This window comes from Carassius carassius, chromosome 37 (assembly GCF_963082965.1).
Source record: "Carassius carassius chromosome 37, fCarCar2.1, whole genome shotgun sequence".
Lineage (NCBI taxonomy): Eukaryota > Metazoa > Chordata > Actinopteri > Cypriniformes > Cyprinidae > Carassius > Carassius carassius.
In genome coordinates, this window is record NC_081791.1 from 23,427,745 (window position 1) to 23,442,551 (window position 14,807).

Below are 14,807 nucleotides of genomic sequence, written 5' to 3' on the forward strand. Positions count from 1 at the left end.
ATATATTTCTTAAAATATATTGTGATATATTGTAATATATTATTTTCCCTTTTTATTTTCAAATATATTATATATTTGAATACATTGAATAATATATTGATGATACATATGTTATATTATATATTGCAAAATATACAAATGATTGCCGCTTTCAATATATTGCAATATATTGGAAAAAAATAAATATATATAAGAATATATGCCTAATATATTACATGATATTTTCCAATATACTGCTATATATTTTTGTTTCATAAGGGTGAACATTGACTTGGCCTAACAAAAGGCAACCGCACTGGAAAAAAGGACGTTCTTTCAGGCTTATTTCATTTGATTAAAATGATCTTAAAAACGAACCGTTATTCGCACATTTATTAGTTATATTGTGCAAAAATGGTAATGCTAATGTTAAAAAACTCATCTACTAAATTAATTGCTAATTGTATTGTAATTTGTAATTTATATTGCTTAAAATATTAATATTTATTATAAGATTTCTTATTCTGTTGGAACGATACCATTTTTGCACTTTTTCTTATTTTTCCCTCTATGTGGTATTTGCCTATTTCACTTATTAACTTAAAAACAAGATGTTTGGAATAAAAAAAATCTATTTTTATTCTATTTTTATTTACTCACTTTATTAACTTTAATTATGTATCGTCGTTTAATTGCCACTCACGGCTATGTCAACTTTGATCAGTTAGCCTAATCTTTCATATACAAATAAAAATCATTCTTTACAGTTTTTTTTTGGATTTCTTTTGAATTATAAAACATTTTAAGCATTTAACTTTTTACCAAGTCTTTAAATACATTTTACCAAAGCCATGGGACATTTTTCTATAAAGCCACTGCACGACGTCAAAAAATCCACAACTCTAAAGCATATAGCCCAGGGTTCCTCAAATCTTGTCCTGGAGGGCCAGTGCGCTGCTGAGTTTAGCTCCAACCCTGATCAAACAAACCTACCTGTGATTTTTTTTAATGATCTTGAAGATATTGATTAGCATGATCAGGTGTGTTTGATTAGGGTTAGAGCTAAACTCTGCAGGAAAGTGGATCTTGTGTGTCAGATTTGAGGATCCATGATATAGCCTATTTATTGCATGCCTGCTTTTTAATCCGCGATTACGAAATAAAAACTGTATGATGTTTACATTTGTATACTAAATTTATCCCTGCTTCAACCAGTATGAGAGCTTATTTTCTTGTAGTGTTGTTAAGTAGTTAAAAAAAACTAATTGTAATGCGTTGATCTGCAATACAACCTGAGCAAAAAAAAAAAAAAAAAACTGTTGTCCTGCGAAAGAAAAAAATTGTTGAAAGAATGTTACTTAACTTAATATTTCATAACTAAGTATTGAGTTTGGAAGAAAATATTCTCATTTGCAAACAATTGGTTTGACTTATTTATACAAAGTTTGGGGCCTTCTTTCCCATCCCACCCCTTGCGTTAGCCCTGTCTTAGTGGGCGGGAGCAACTTACAAATTGAAGGTCAAGTTAGTGTGTCCCATATATAGCCAAGTATCCAATGTTGGTGTAGACAACATTCAAGCATTACTACGAAGTTAAAAAACCCAAGATATTACACTGAATGATACAATATCTTTTGTAATAATTTCGTTGAGAGTGCATAAACATTTCAACTCATTTTATAAATGCAACAGTTCGTTTAACAAATTTATATCACACATATAAGAAATCATCCGCTTCGTAGTCTTTTGCCATAAATAGCCATTTACTTGGGATGTAGCCTAATACATAAGGAAACTATTCTAAGTACGTTTCATTATTTGGTAAACGGGGCGAATATAAGCATTTACAATGTTTATTGTGTCAACCCTTTGAATGAATGCTAAACCTGGATACATCTTTAAAGTAATTATACAATTTATATCCAGATATTCATGTAACTATACACCAGTATGCGGAGTAAAGTCCTGGAAATATTTACTAGTGATTTTTGCTAATGTAGTTGGGTAGCCTTTAACACTTTAAAAAAGCCATAGACTATATGCCAAAAATGAAGAAAGACACCACTAGCGTGAATGCTCTGCTTTCAGGCACACCCTGAGCATGTTATTTAAAATTGCAATGTTGCTTACAAATAAAATTGTGCAGCAGCCATGCGGTTTCATATTAGAGACTTTGTTGTGAGTAGCCTACATACCTTTATCTTGTCACCATTTCCCATTGGGTGGAAATCTGGTTTCCGCAATAAATATCATTCAGTTTACGGTCGGCGAAACCGTTTGATTATTTAAATATGTATTAAGCAAACATCTCGGTAGATTATGTAAGGAGTGTGACTGGAGTGACATTTGTTTAAAAAAAAAAACGAATGCGTTCACTAAATATTTTCAACTCTTTTTTTGTTTCTTGACAAAAAGTAAAACAAGTATATACATATACATATATATGTGTGTGTGTGTGTGTGTGTGTGTGTGTGTGTGTGTGTGTGTTTGTGTTTGACAAAAATACCTAAATGTTAAAGCCATTTTCGCACAAGGTAAATATGAATTTGCTGGATTATACTGAAATTCCAGCTTGCTGAGGCGCCTCGGCTACACTTAAATGAGCCGTAGCCACGGAAACAGCCATATGTTTATTTGACATAGGCCTAGCTAATGCTGATTTTGGAGTTGCTGATTATTACATTTTTATAACATTACATTTTTTCATTACATTACAATTTTTACATCAAGTTTTGCATTTAAGTGCATTTGACCAAATAATGTACTTGGGATGTAACTAACAATGAAAATTATTATAAGTAGCTACATAAATGCACATTGGTGCATATTTAAACAGGGTTTTCTACTACATGTATCATGCACCCATTTTCTGTGCAATTTCTGTGCCATTTTTTATGGTTACAATGAGCGTTTGGTTAGTTGTTAATCTGAAATTGAAAGAAAGTCTCTTTTTGATGTATAATTTACGTGATATCAGCAAGACAATGGAGACATCACTTCTTCTGTTCTTATTATTATTCGAACAAAACGCAGAAGTCCGTGACTACTATATTAGTCGAGAATTGGGATTTTAATGTCGGATGTGAAAACATGTGAAAACAATTGCATAAAGTAATAATATTTATGTGTAACAGTATATACAATCCTGTATTAATATATGTTAAAAAAAAAAAGGTCTTCTTATGCGGCAAAGACAATACTATTTTATTTTTTTATTTTTTTATTTTTTAGGCCTATAAGACTGGTGTGTGAAAGGTTGTTCTTTTTTCACGGAAATGTACACAGTTAGCCATATCTATTGTAGCTAAAGTTATTTTTTTAATCACGTGTAGCCCGAATAACTAATTAATTAAAATCACTCAATATAATAGAGATTATGCTATACTTCGTTTTTTTTTTTTTTTTTTGTCCATTATTTAACTTCACATTTTGAGTAACAAACTTCTAGGATTTCTATGACTGAGATGTCTAATTGATTAAACTGGGTACTGGTTGCCTGTGATAACGCTCTACAGCTAAGTACTACAAAGACCTCCGTAAAAAGAAGGGCCATTTTTGTTGTTGCTTGAATCTGTTCACAGCTCATACGAGCGAGTTTAACAGCCCGACTTACATCCAATTAAATTTATCTAGGCCATGAGGGGACAGTAATGCTATTACACAGTTTCCCTTTTTAGCCCTGCTGAGGTTTTAGCCCTAGAGGTAAACTGAAGGGCCCTTGAGTGTTGCCTACAACTGTTGTTTGGTCTCGTTGATGTATGACGACTACTGATTATGTTTCATTTTCTGTCCCTGTTCCATCGGTATGAGGCCAACGCATTTTGTGTTGATACACGAATGAAACTGACAACCAGACAAATAATTGCTGAGATTTTCCGCTCGGGTTATTGCTCCAGATATCTATGCTAAAGAATGAGCCTCGTCGTTTTAGTTTGAGTAACAATAATGAGCGACTCCCATCATTAATTCTATAATTATAGATCTGAGACTGAAATTGCAAAAATTCCATTGGCAACGTCTTACAGCTCACGGCTCTTCATGGTGATGTTTTTTAGGAGGAGAATGGCAAACATTTACAACACCTCTGTCCCCGGTCTCTCTAGACTCTAAACGTCTTTCTAACTTTTCTTTCCAGCTGAACTTGCCCCTTCAATTCAACAACTACATCACAATAATCATAATTGTCTAAATCTCCAGCAGGGGCAGAGTATTTGTGGGGATATAGTGCTTGTTTAGAGAAAGAAAAGGGCGCGCCTTTGTTGGATTTCAGGGTCCTACAGCTAGTTGTATAATGTTTAAGCTATATGATGGCATCGAAATAGTTTACAAGCATGTATATTCTGATGAACAACGATGACAAAGTCAGGTACAAAATACGTCAGATTAAGTAGTAGTAGTTGTTGTTGTTGTTACGCAATGCGGAAATTCAAGTGTGGACTTTGGTATGAAACAAACATTAACACAATGGGAACATGTTAGTTATCACTAGTTATCTCGCCAAATCTTTCTGGCATTAACACGTTTATACTAGACAGAAGGACTATACGTCTCTGAATGGGGGAAAAATTTTATATTGTTCCGGTTTAAAAATGGTTTCACGATAGTGTTTTGTCTCAAATAGGTGACACGGATATGTTTACTATAGTTTGAGCTTCTTTAAAATAACTTTTAGACCTGGATGACTAAAACCAGAATGCATCTTTCGTCGGTCATTTTTAGTTAAAGATTTTATTGCGCCGGACTGTTTTAATTATTTACCTTTTGTTTGTTTTCTGTAGAACAAAGCATTTCTTGCTTTCCCGCTGTTAGGCCTTTTATGGCGGCCGCAGTGAGAATTTTAGTGGTCAAATTCAAGTGCTGGGTCTGGGCAGCTGTCTGCTTTCTTTGTACTTGGTTGAAGGCATATTACACACCAACCTTTTGTCAATTTTGAGAGGGCTCAGTTCAGAGACTCATATAGTCGTTGCCACATACCTTTAACTAAAACAGCGATCAGATAGCCTCAAGCCAAATGCGGTTTAAAAAGACAACTAGGCTAACTTTTTAGTTGCGACGTCCAGTACAGCTGATATGACTTTTTTTCCATTATCGGTGATAGGTTGTATATGTTAATAGGGACACTCTAAAAGTTGTTTTCAATACATAATAGACCTATAAAAATATATATATATTTTTTGAAGACAAACTATTAAAACAATTGTTAAGATAAACAATGGTGAAGTTTAATAGTCTAATATAGTATGTATGTTATTAGTAGCCTATATGCGATGCTTTGTGAAAAGTTTTCCTGACCGGTCATTAGATCTTTAGACATGCACATAGCCTATCTGAACATGAACTAATAGTTAATTAAAAATAAATAAATATTTTTAAATGAGTGCTACATGCTGAATTAATTGTATTATTATTATAGTTTATTTCACGAAATAATTTAGTTTTAAACTTGAGCAGTTTAGCATGCCCTGCAATGTTAGCAGAATGTTAGTATGCAGATAGTTACTATAGTTCTTTTAATATTAACAAATATTTTTAAATTAAAAGCAATATTTTCAACATTCAGTTGCAAAAAGCAAATCATTTTAGGCTTAGTTTAATAGAAGCTGAAGGGTACATATTGAAACTGGATAGCATGTTTTGCCTTAAACAGATGCCTCTCATAAAATGGTCTCAGAGATTTAAAATATCCAAGAGATCATTTGACGTACTTTACACATGTTAAATGCGAAAACGTGTGGTGCTTAAGTGTAAGGAAGTTCGAACACAATAGTATATTTCACATAATTGTATTTATTTATTTATTTTGTTTCATTCGAACAGTGTTTTACATTCACGATAAAGGCATCTTGAATCATAGGTAGCATCATTCAGCACACTCATTTTTTTTGTTTCGTTGATTAAAACCAAGAGAAAAGTTTTTTCCCATTTTAAAATTAAACCACATCCGAACGTAAACATAGATCAGTGTTAACTTTGTGTTCATACAAGCAATGACTGACATTTCCGGGTAGATTCATAGATAATTTTCTGCACAAGTTCCAAAAGCACATTTGCTTATCAAACCATGTAGCCTATAAACATATATGCTCTATGTATTTAAAGCATATATGTTTATATATATATATATATATATATATATATATATATATATATATATATATATATATATAATATGACATGGATTGTCATAAAAATTCTATGCACTTGAACAAAAGCAACCTGACAATGCGGTAAAACTCGACCCTTGAAAATAAGCAATGCAGCAATCAACACAACAACACAATAATAAATCATACCAGTCATATTTAACAATCGTTCTTTTAAAGTTTTAATAGTTTGGTTACATGCGAAAGACACTGCTGCGATATACATGAAAACAATGTGTGTTTTCTCAGACTAGTAAAATCAGCGATAGGCTACTCAGAGGCTCCAACACACATACACATAAACAGATAATACATCTCTTCGTTCTTTTTCAAAACCAAAAGATGTTACTGTTTTACATTGTCTTGCATGATTTGAAAAGCAATCGTTTGAATCTCACAGATCTTACCCAGCTGAACCACTCCTACGCATCCATGTGTTCCAAATTGATATATGACAATATCTACTTTCGATCACGTGTTGCGGGGCGACTTAGACGGATTGCGCGTCATCTCGCCTTCCCAAATTTTCTCCTTCTGCAGCTCGAATCCAAAACATCATATCTGTAGTACGGACTAGAAAGATGTTTAACTCTGTTAATCTGGGCAACTTCTGCTCCCAGACGCGTAAGGACCGGACATCCGAGTTTGGGGACAGGAATGGCTGTGCCTCAAACATCTACCTCCCCAGCTGCACCTACTACGTTCCCGAGTTTTCCGCCGTCTCTTCGTTTCTTCCACAGGGGCCCTCGCGACAAATCACATACCCCTATTCCACAAATCTATCTCAAGTGCAACCAGTGCGAGACGTTTCCTATGGTCTGGACCCCTCCAGCAAGTGGCACCACAGAACCAACTATGCATCGTGCTACTCAGGAGAAGATCTGGTGCACAGAGACTGTCTTCCGCCATCCACCATGACAGAAATGCTCATGAAAAACGAGAGTGTGTACAGCCACCACCACCACCACCACCACCAACATCATCCGAGCTCTAGCCACCCGTCCACTGGTTTCTACACCGGCGTAGGGAAAAACAACGTGCTCCCTCAAGGTTTCGACCGCTTTTTTGAAACCGCCTATTGTAGCACGGACAATCAGTCAGAACATTGTTTACAAAAGAGCGAGATGAACAAATTAGAGACTTCGTCCCAGCAACCCACAGCTGTTTCCGCAGCGCAAGAGCCGGAAAAGGACGCAGAAGATGATGAGGAACATACAAATTCGGGCTCGTGCACTTCAGCAGCTACTAAGGACGGCAACGCAAGCAAGAGCAGCCATTCGAGTAGGTACCGAAACTGTAAATGGGGAAAGGTTAAGGGACTAGCCCGGTGTTTTGTCGGTCAGATTTTATGTGGAGTTTTATAAGCATTCAAAGGATTTTATTATAACCTACAAAGCTCTTTCCTCCAACGAAAAGAATTTTTACGATGGGAAAGCGCTTTGAAAAAAGAGGATGTTATACACAGACGATACTATTCCAGAGTCTGTGAAATTTTAAGAGCGCGCTATTGTGACAAATGCTAACTTTGATCATGAACTTGCGTTGAGCATTGCAAGGGATTTTCTCGTTTAGCTGTCGGGGATGAAAACCAATTGGGCAGAACATTACTTTTGACATACTGTGAATTTTGTTTTAGCAGCGTGAATGTAAACTAGCTAAGTCCTTATTAGCTCTTAAACGTGCTGTGACTTGAGTTACCGTGGGGTTCAAGTAGCCAACATAGTCAATGGCCATTCAGTGTTAGTGCTTGCCCGGTGCTAATGACTGTCAGATCTGTCTCTATATCTAGCTATTTATCTATAAATTAAATCATTTTTAAAGAGGAATTTCAACATTTGGAAATATGTTGCAATGTAAAGTTTGCCTAAAAGTAGCATAATCATGAAGGCAATCAGAACTGCCGTTATTACCTTTCAGTAAGCACAAATGAATATTTGAGATTTTTGCTGTTTTGTCATTGCGGCGCTTTTAAAAAAAAGAATAATAATAATAAAAATAAAAAAAGAACATATTACGTGTATGAGGTCAAGGGTTCTATAATTTGCGAAACACATTTATTAATTAATATGACACAAAAATAGGGAAAATACATATACAGTAAATAAAATTACTTTAGAGTTCCAAGAACTAAAAAGTTCCCTGATGTCTAATGATAATACTTTATTTGTTTATGGTTCTACAGAGTTTGTTTTAAAAAAGTTTGTTTTTAAAAAGCCTATATTTACGGTTTTTCTACTGTTTACCCACATTAGTGTTTTTGCATCGGAGTGGCATTCATAGTTTGGTCTGCTTCCTCACACCTGTAACCTTAGATGAAATCTCACACTGGAAATTACAAATACGTCTTCCAGGAAAAAACAAATTACACACATATATATATATATGTGTGTGTGTGTGTGTGTGTGTGTGTTGTGCATTTATAAATATCTCATTGTGTTATTGCAGAAAAAAAATTATAATGCGATTATTTAAAGTGTCTCTTTTGATTATCCCAAGGTATCCCGCGCACAAGAAAGAAGAGATGTCCATACTCCAAGTTTCAGATTCGTGAACTGGAACGAGAATTTTTCTTTAACGTTTACATCAACAAGGAGAAAAGGCTGCAGCTGTCCAGAATGTTAAACCTTACTGACAGACAAGTCAAGATATGGTTTCAAAATCGTAGAATGAAAGAAAAGAAATTAAGCAGAGATCGCCTGCAGTATTTCTCTGGGAATCCGTTGTTGTGATTGTTGAAATTGTGTTGCCTTTTATTTAATATCTCTGCAAACTAAAATAAAAAATGCCCATTAAGGTAATTAAATCATTAGAAAATGTGTTTGTTACGGCCAGCAGCAGTACTAAAAACTGTTAGCCTTGTTTGATTGTAATGGCTGAGGTTGGGAAAGAAAAAATGCAAATTTGCTTAATGTCAAATTAAACCGGCATTTCTAGTCTGTGATTCACAATCTAAAAGGTATACCTAACAAGTTTAGTGTTTTTGTTTTGTTTTGTTTTTTTTATATGTATGTGACATCTTTTAAGTGAAATGTTTAAAATCTTCACTTTGAAAATAGTCACAAAATAGCTTTATATATACTATAATATATTATAAAATTGTACCCTCTATCATTTTATGGTTGTATATATGTACATTAAAACACATACACTCGACTCTGGTTCGAATCTGGAGATGTCATACTTTTTTTTTTGTTTTCACCATTTAGAACTGTGACTTGTACAGTCTGTAATATTGTATTCCTTGTACAGAGATTATGCATTGTGCATTCGTGAATGTAAATATAATGTTATTTTGAGTATCCTCATCCTATCCCTGCTGCTATTTTTCTTTACATTGCATTTACAGCCTTGTGAGCTTTGTCGTTCGATTATTTAAATTATTTGATGTACGCCCAGAGTTCTCATTTAGTTCGGAGGGATAGCTCAGCGATCCGATTTGGCCTGTGTACTACATATTAATCCAAAAATAAACACAAATAAAGGTAAACTGATATGTCAATTGTGACTTGATTTAATAAAAAATCATAAGGTAATCTATGGTGAAGTAAAATGTGTATAACAACACTGCAGTGAAAACAGAGATCTAGGAGAAGATATAATAAACTGACCACTGCCAAGTAATGAAAACTCTCTATCTCTCTCTTGCTCTATCTCTCCCAGTTCGTCGTCTCCCTCTCACAAGTTAGTTCAAGTCTATTAATATTAAGCTGTTGTTGTTTTGCAATTAAAACTGGCTAATAAATGTGTTTAATATTTAGAGTTTATTTTAGCAGAATTTTAGGAATGTTAAAACGTTTTGTCAGTAGTCGTTTCATTAAAATGAGAAATTAGGCTACTAATAATGATGATGACCAGGAAAGGGATGCATGAAACACGTCAAAAATGTAGAGTACCTTAGTACCTTCTAAATGGAATCGCCACTCTTGTAGTCTAGACACTGCAATAAAGCCAGAGCCCTAAATTGCCTTTTTTCTTACTTAATTGCACCGTCTGTTCGAGAGGAATGGTGTTCGCTTCCGCAGTAAATAGTAAACAAGAAAGTCCGGCTGTTTGTACAAAAACTAAGACGTTTAAAAATGAACACTTATTGCCTAGGTGCAAGAAACCTATCAAATGATATCGCTGCGTAGTCCGTTCACATGGAATCATCTCTTCAGAAGAAGCTGAGCTGCGCGCATCTTGCGTTCTAAGAGACGAACAGAACAGAAAGTGAGATATTTATTTTGCGGTGTATGCTCACAGGGGTTGGGGGTATTGCATGTTGTCCCCATGTGCAGTTTTATACGTGATCACGCTACACGAATTTTGTCACAACATGTGGGCTCATAAGGCGTGCAAGTGTGCTGTTGGCACTTATGCGTATGAAGGAAAAGATATAATTAAAAGTTGTCTTTGAACTTCAATAATGTCAAGGCCTTCACCTTTAACCTATTGCAATAAAGTGGAATCAAGGAGCCCCTTTTGTCAGGAAACGTGGTGAACAGAACAGAACCAATCAGCGCAAGTGGGAAAGGACCAAGGAATGCCTAAGAAGCAACACTTTGACCTCTCGCATTAAACTACAGCAGGTAACTTTTCCAGTTTTAGCACCCCCATTAAATACACTTTATTGTCTCTGTTAAATGCAATATTTTCATGCATGAAATATTTTATGACATTTTGGCATGTTCTTGACTATTTAAGATTGATTGGTTGTGACTTTTCCCGGGTAACAGGAAATAGATTTCTGACGGGTTTAAAACAGAAATCGGAGTATAGCTATGCACGAACGCGAATAGAAAACGGAGGGGAGGTCCTTGCGCGCTGAATTAGTGTAGTGATTTATTGCTGAGATTTAAAAACCGTTAACTGTATTGAAACACAACACATGCGTTCCTTTGTAAATTCCAAAAATAGAGACGTATGTGTGTGTAATGTGTTAGTGCAGCGGATTCATTGCTAGTGATCTTTGCTTGTAGAACTGTGGGAGAGAAATGGCGGGTGGGGAGGGGAAGGGGGTATAGGGATCAAGGCTGGAAGGTTTGTCTTCTTGTCACACCCACCAACCTTGGCCCTGGCTCAGTGACGTGGTTCATTTGCTGAATTCCTCTCTCTTGCTTCGTCACACTGAGGAGCAGGAACTTGAAACGTCCACCTATCAAACGCCGGAGATACTGTCGCCTCCAAACCGAAGCAATCAGCTCGTAGACTTATGAACAATGGCCATAAAATATGCATTTCTTGCCTTGGGGTTGATTTGATTCATACATGAGGCTTTCCTAAACAAACTGTTTGTTTGTTGTAAGAATTTTTTTAATTATATGGCTATCCTATATATTCCGAATAGTTATATCTGCAAAACGGAAAGCAAAGGTGGAATAGAACTCTTTCGAATGAGCTCATAGCTGATAACAAGGAAAATGGCGGAGGCGTCAGCATAAAGTCTGTGGACTTGGATGTACATACAACCTGGATTTCATTTTCACGTAGAAGTCACCATTCAGAAGAACACTTTTGAAATATTGGTTAAAAACATATTTGCATTCACAATATCAAGAGAATATCAATATTTCTCTTAAGCCTGCACGTGTCCCATTCGGCAAATAATTGTCACTATTCCAATAACATCAAATATACAAATCAGACACGTCCCCCTCACCCCCATCGGATTTCATAAATATTAGCAAGTTGAAAGTGACAAAACATAAAGAGTTTCCAGTGTGTGTGGTCTGAAACATTCAGTTGTGCATTGTTTTGGACAGAGCCTATTAACACTCTTTGTATGCTTAGACTTACTTCCGCACTCCTGTACGTGATGAAAAGCTGTAAATAAAATCGCCACTGGTGCCCACTAGTCATTTGTACGGTCTTTGGTAATATTAAAATTTAATATAATGCTGATGTGCTTTGCGATTACCGCTCTCTGATTTATAAATGTCTTTAAAACGTTACATGCATCAACCATAAATTCCCATAGACCTCTGCGGGTGGACGCCTGTTTGGTGAGGGAAAACGGTTAAAAAGCGGGTAGCTTTAAATTGGAAATATGTTTTATGGTGGTTTAAGTTCCAAAAAAGGCACGGGATACCCATCGAATCCCTGCCCTGTTTTTACTCGTTTCAAAGCCAACAGACTGGAGGCATGCGCGGTTAAACAGGACATCTTGTGTTTCACTTTTCAAAGTCGCTTTGACGACTTTTCTTTATTCTTTTAATTGCAACTTACATCACAGTACATGTAACGATCAGAAATCAGTACCTGTTAAAAAACATTATCTTCGCAGGGAAAATATCCATAGTGAAGAACCAAACATAAAAAGTCTAATTCTTGTAATATATATATATATGTATGTATGTATGTATGTATATATATATATATATATATATATATATATATATATATATATATATATATATATATATATATATATTTACAGGCTACACACTTTCTTGTTTTGTACAACGAATGTGGTGCAATTCAATATTCTGTGTGATAGATATTTGATCCCCCAATGAAAAAGGAATTCGCTTTCTCTGTTTAACAGTAACAGCTGCATGTCGACTTTTAATAGTATCACAGACTTCACTCGAAGAGAAGGGAATGTTTAAAAAAATATATATACTGTTAAAAAGGCTTAGAGCCTTTTCATTTTTTCTTTTCGGCATGCACGGACGAACAGAGAAATAAGTGATTCAGACAGAGTAAGAGTGCACCAAATTGCTATTAGTTTTGTTTGTTACAATTTGTTGTTGTTTTCATCCTATGAAATATATTTGCTTTGAGAAAAGAAACAAAAGAACAGTTGATAACACGATTTTTATTTACATTAAGAAACAATGACATATTAGCCTTTAATTCAATAGTAAATACACTTTAATAATACATACATAATAATTTGTTCTCAAGAACGTACTTTCGCTGCAATTCATTCATCCATATACATTATGTACATTCATTTTTAATGTTTTCATTGGTGCCTTTTTCGTTGTTTCTAGATCTATAATTCACAGCAGAACATGATATTACAGTGAACAATGTTTACAGCAATTTAAATATGTAAATATATTTTTGAAATACATTTTCCTTGTACTCACATCTGGAAAGTCTGTGCCATTGTAGAAAGAGAGCCTTACCTGCAATTAATTAAGACGCTTTAGCATGTTTGTTGTTTATATGTCTGGTTTCTATTCAACATAGACCTGATATCTACATTATTTCGTTGGACGCTACAGATTGTTAAGAGAATTTCAAATGAGATGCATTTTCTATCTAAACAATATATAGAGAACATATTGTGTGTGCGTGTGTGTGTATATATATATATATATATATATACATACATACATACATACATACACGCACTTTGATGAACACATTTATTTTTCAAAAATAGTCCCTTTTAATAATGTGCATTTCACATTTTAATTGTTAACTTGTGCATTTAATAATAAAACATACAATTAAAATATTGGTCTGCACTACAAAGCATGCAACGTACTGAATAAGAAGTGTGTGGATTAGATCTAAAACCTCAAAGTCTATATATTCATATTCTGTCATGAAAGTATATTTGTTTGTTCTAAAAGGCTGAGTGATAGACAAGAGAACTGACCAATCAAAACAATCCCCCAAGTTTCAAGCTGGGCCACAGGCGCTGACCCCGTTGAGAAACGCATTGGCCAGCAAACACAGAAAAGATCATTCAAGTCCAATGGGTAACAAAAACACAAATTATATGAACTGCTGTAAACGATAGCGATAAATGACCTATATAGTACATGAAAATACGTTAAGCTTTAGGCTACGTTTTTTCCTATAGTACATTGTGTACTGTCATTCATCTAGCGATGCAACTTGGTAAAACGGCATAATAGGAAACTGTTGATGACGAAGCGTGTTATTTTACCTTTCACAATTTTGAAATCTGTTAAAATCGAAAACCACATTTATGTGGTGCGCATAAAAGGAAATAGCGTAGGAACAAGAAAAAAAAATTCCATCCGCTTGACGAAAACTTCCTAATATATATAAATAATCAAAAAGGTATGATAAAATTCTACATACTAACTTAACACTCATAAAGGAAAAGGAAACGCTAACAACAAAGAAAATAAAGTGTAGGCTATGGAATACGTAATTGCCTGTAATTCACTTTGAATTATTTTAAAGTTTTCATTTTGCTTTTCATGCATTTATAAACAGCTGCAAACGCAACTTAAATGTTTTTTTTTTTTTTTGATAATATATGTACAATCAAAAATAACAACAACAAAAAAGCTATTGTTTCAGTTTGGAAAAAATATATAAACCTTTCTCTTATTATGTGTTTTTCCTATATATTTTTTAAAAATCCAGCACGTCAGTTTATTATGCAGAAAAAGATAGGAAAAACATAATACATAATAATCTCATTGTACAAAGACAAATAAAGCAAAGCAGCAATGTATAATATGTTTAATACAAACATTTGTAATTGATCCACTAATGGAATCTGCAATAGATCGATATTAATTAAAAACTGATTAAATAGTGTGTCGTGAGGAGAAAATAGACAGAATGTGTCTACATCGTCCCTAATCTATAAAATTGCATGTCCACTTTAAAAACAGAGCCTACATTTATTCTTATAAAAGTGTATAGCATTACCCATTATTTATTTGGATTACCTTTGTAATCAGTTTCTTTAATTTCCATGAAGTGTTTAAT

At 34.4% G+C, this 14,807-nt stretch overlaps 2 protein-coding genes across 3 annotated transcripts in view; both read left to right on the top strand.

Annotated features, from left to right (window-relative positions):
- The window catches only part of LOC132118427 (homeobox protein Hox-C10a-like), a 103,086-nt gene that overhangs the window by 84,720 nt on the left and 3,559 nt on the right, over nucleotides 1-14,807 (top strand). Inside the window, exon 1 of one of the 2 annotated variants that reach the window (XM_059528263.1) lies at nucleotides 10,453-10,690. The exons of the other annotated variant lie outside the window; for it this stretch is intronic. The gene's annotated coding sequence lies outside the window, so the exon portion shown is untranslated. Of the gene's footprint in view, nucleotides 1-10,452; nucleotides 10,691-14,807 lie in introns of those variants that run through there. 2 annotated transcript variants of the gene reach the window in all.
- On the top strand, nucleotides 6,181-9,673 carry LOC132118428 (homeobox protein Hox-C11a). Its single transcript, XM_059528264.1, has 2 exons — nucleotides 6,181-7,403; nucleotides 8,619-9,673. The coding sequence occupies exons 1-2, from the start codon at nucleotides 6,704-6,706 to the stop codon at nucleotides 8,849-8,851; spliced, it is 933 nt and encodes a 310-aa protein (XP_059384247.1). The 5' UTR covers nucleotides 6,181-6,703; the 3' UTR covers nucleotides 8,852-9,673.

What these genes read in the sequence shown, in the direction of transcription:
- LOC132118428 (XM_059528264.1), top strand. Translation starts at nt 6,704, where the DNA reads ATGTTTAACTCTGTTAATCTGGGCAACTTCTGCTCCCAGACGCGTAAG. An exon ending in AAGCAAGAGCAGCCATTCGA is followed by an intron (nt 7,404 to 8,618) that starts GTAGGTACCGAA and finishes GATTATCCCAAG; the next exon opens with GTATCCCGCGCACAAGAAAG.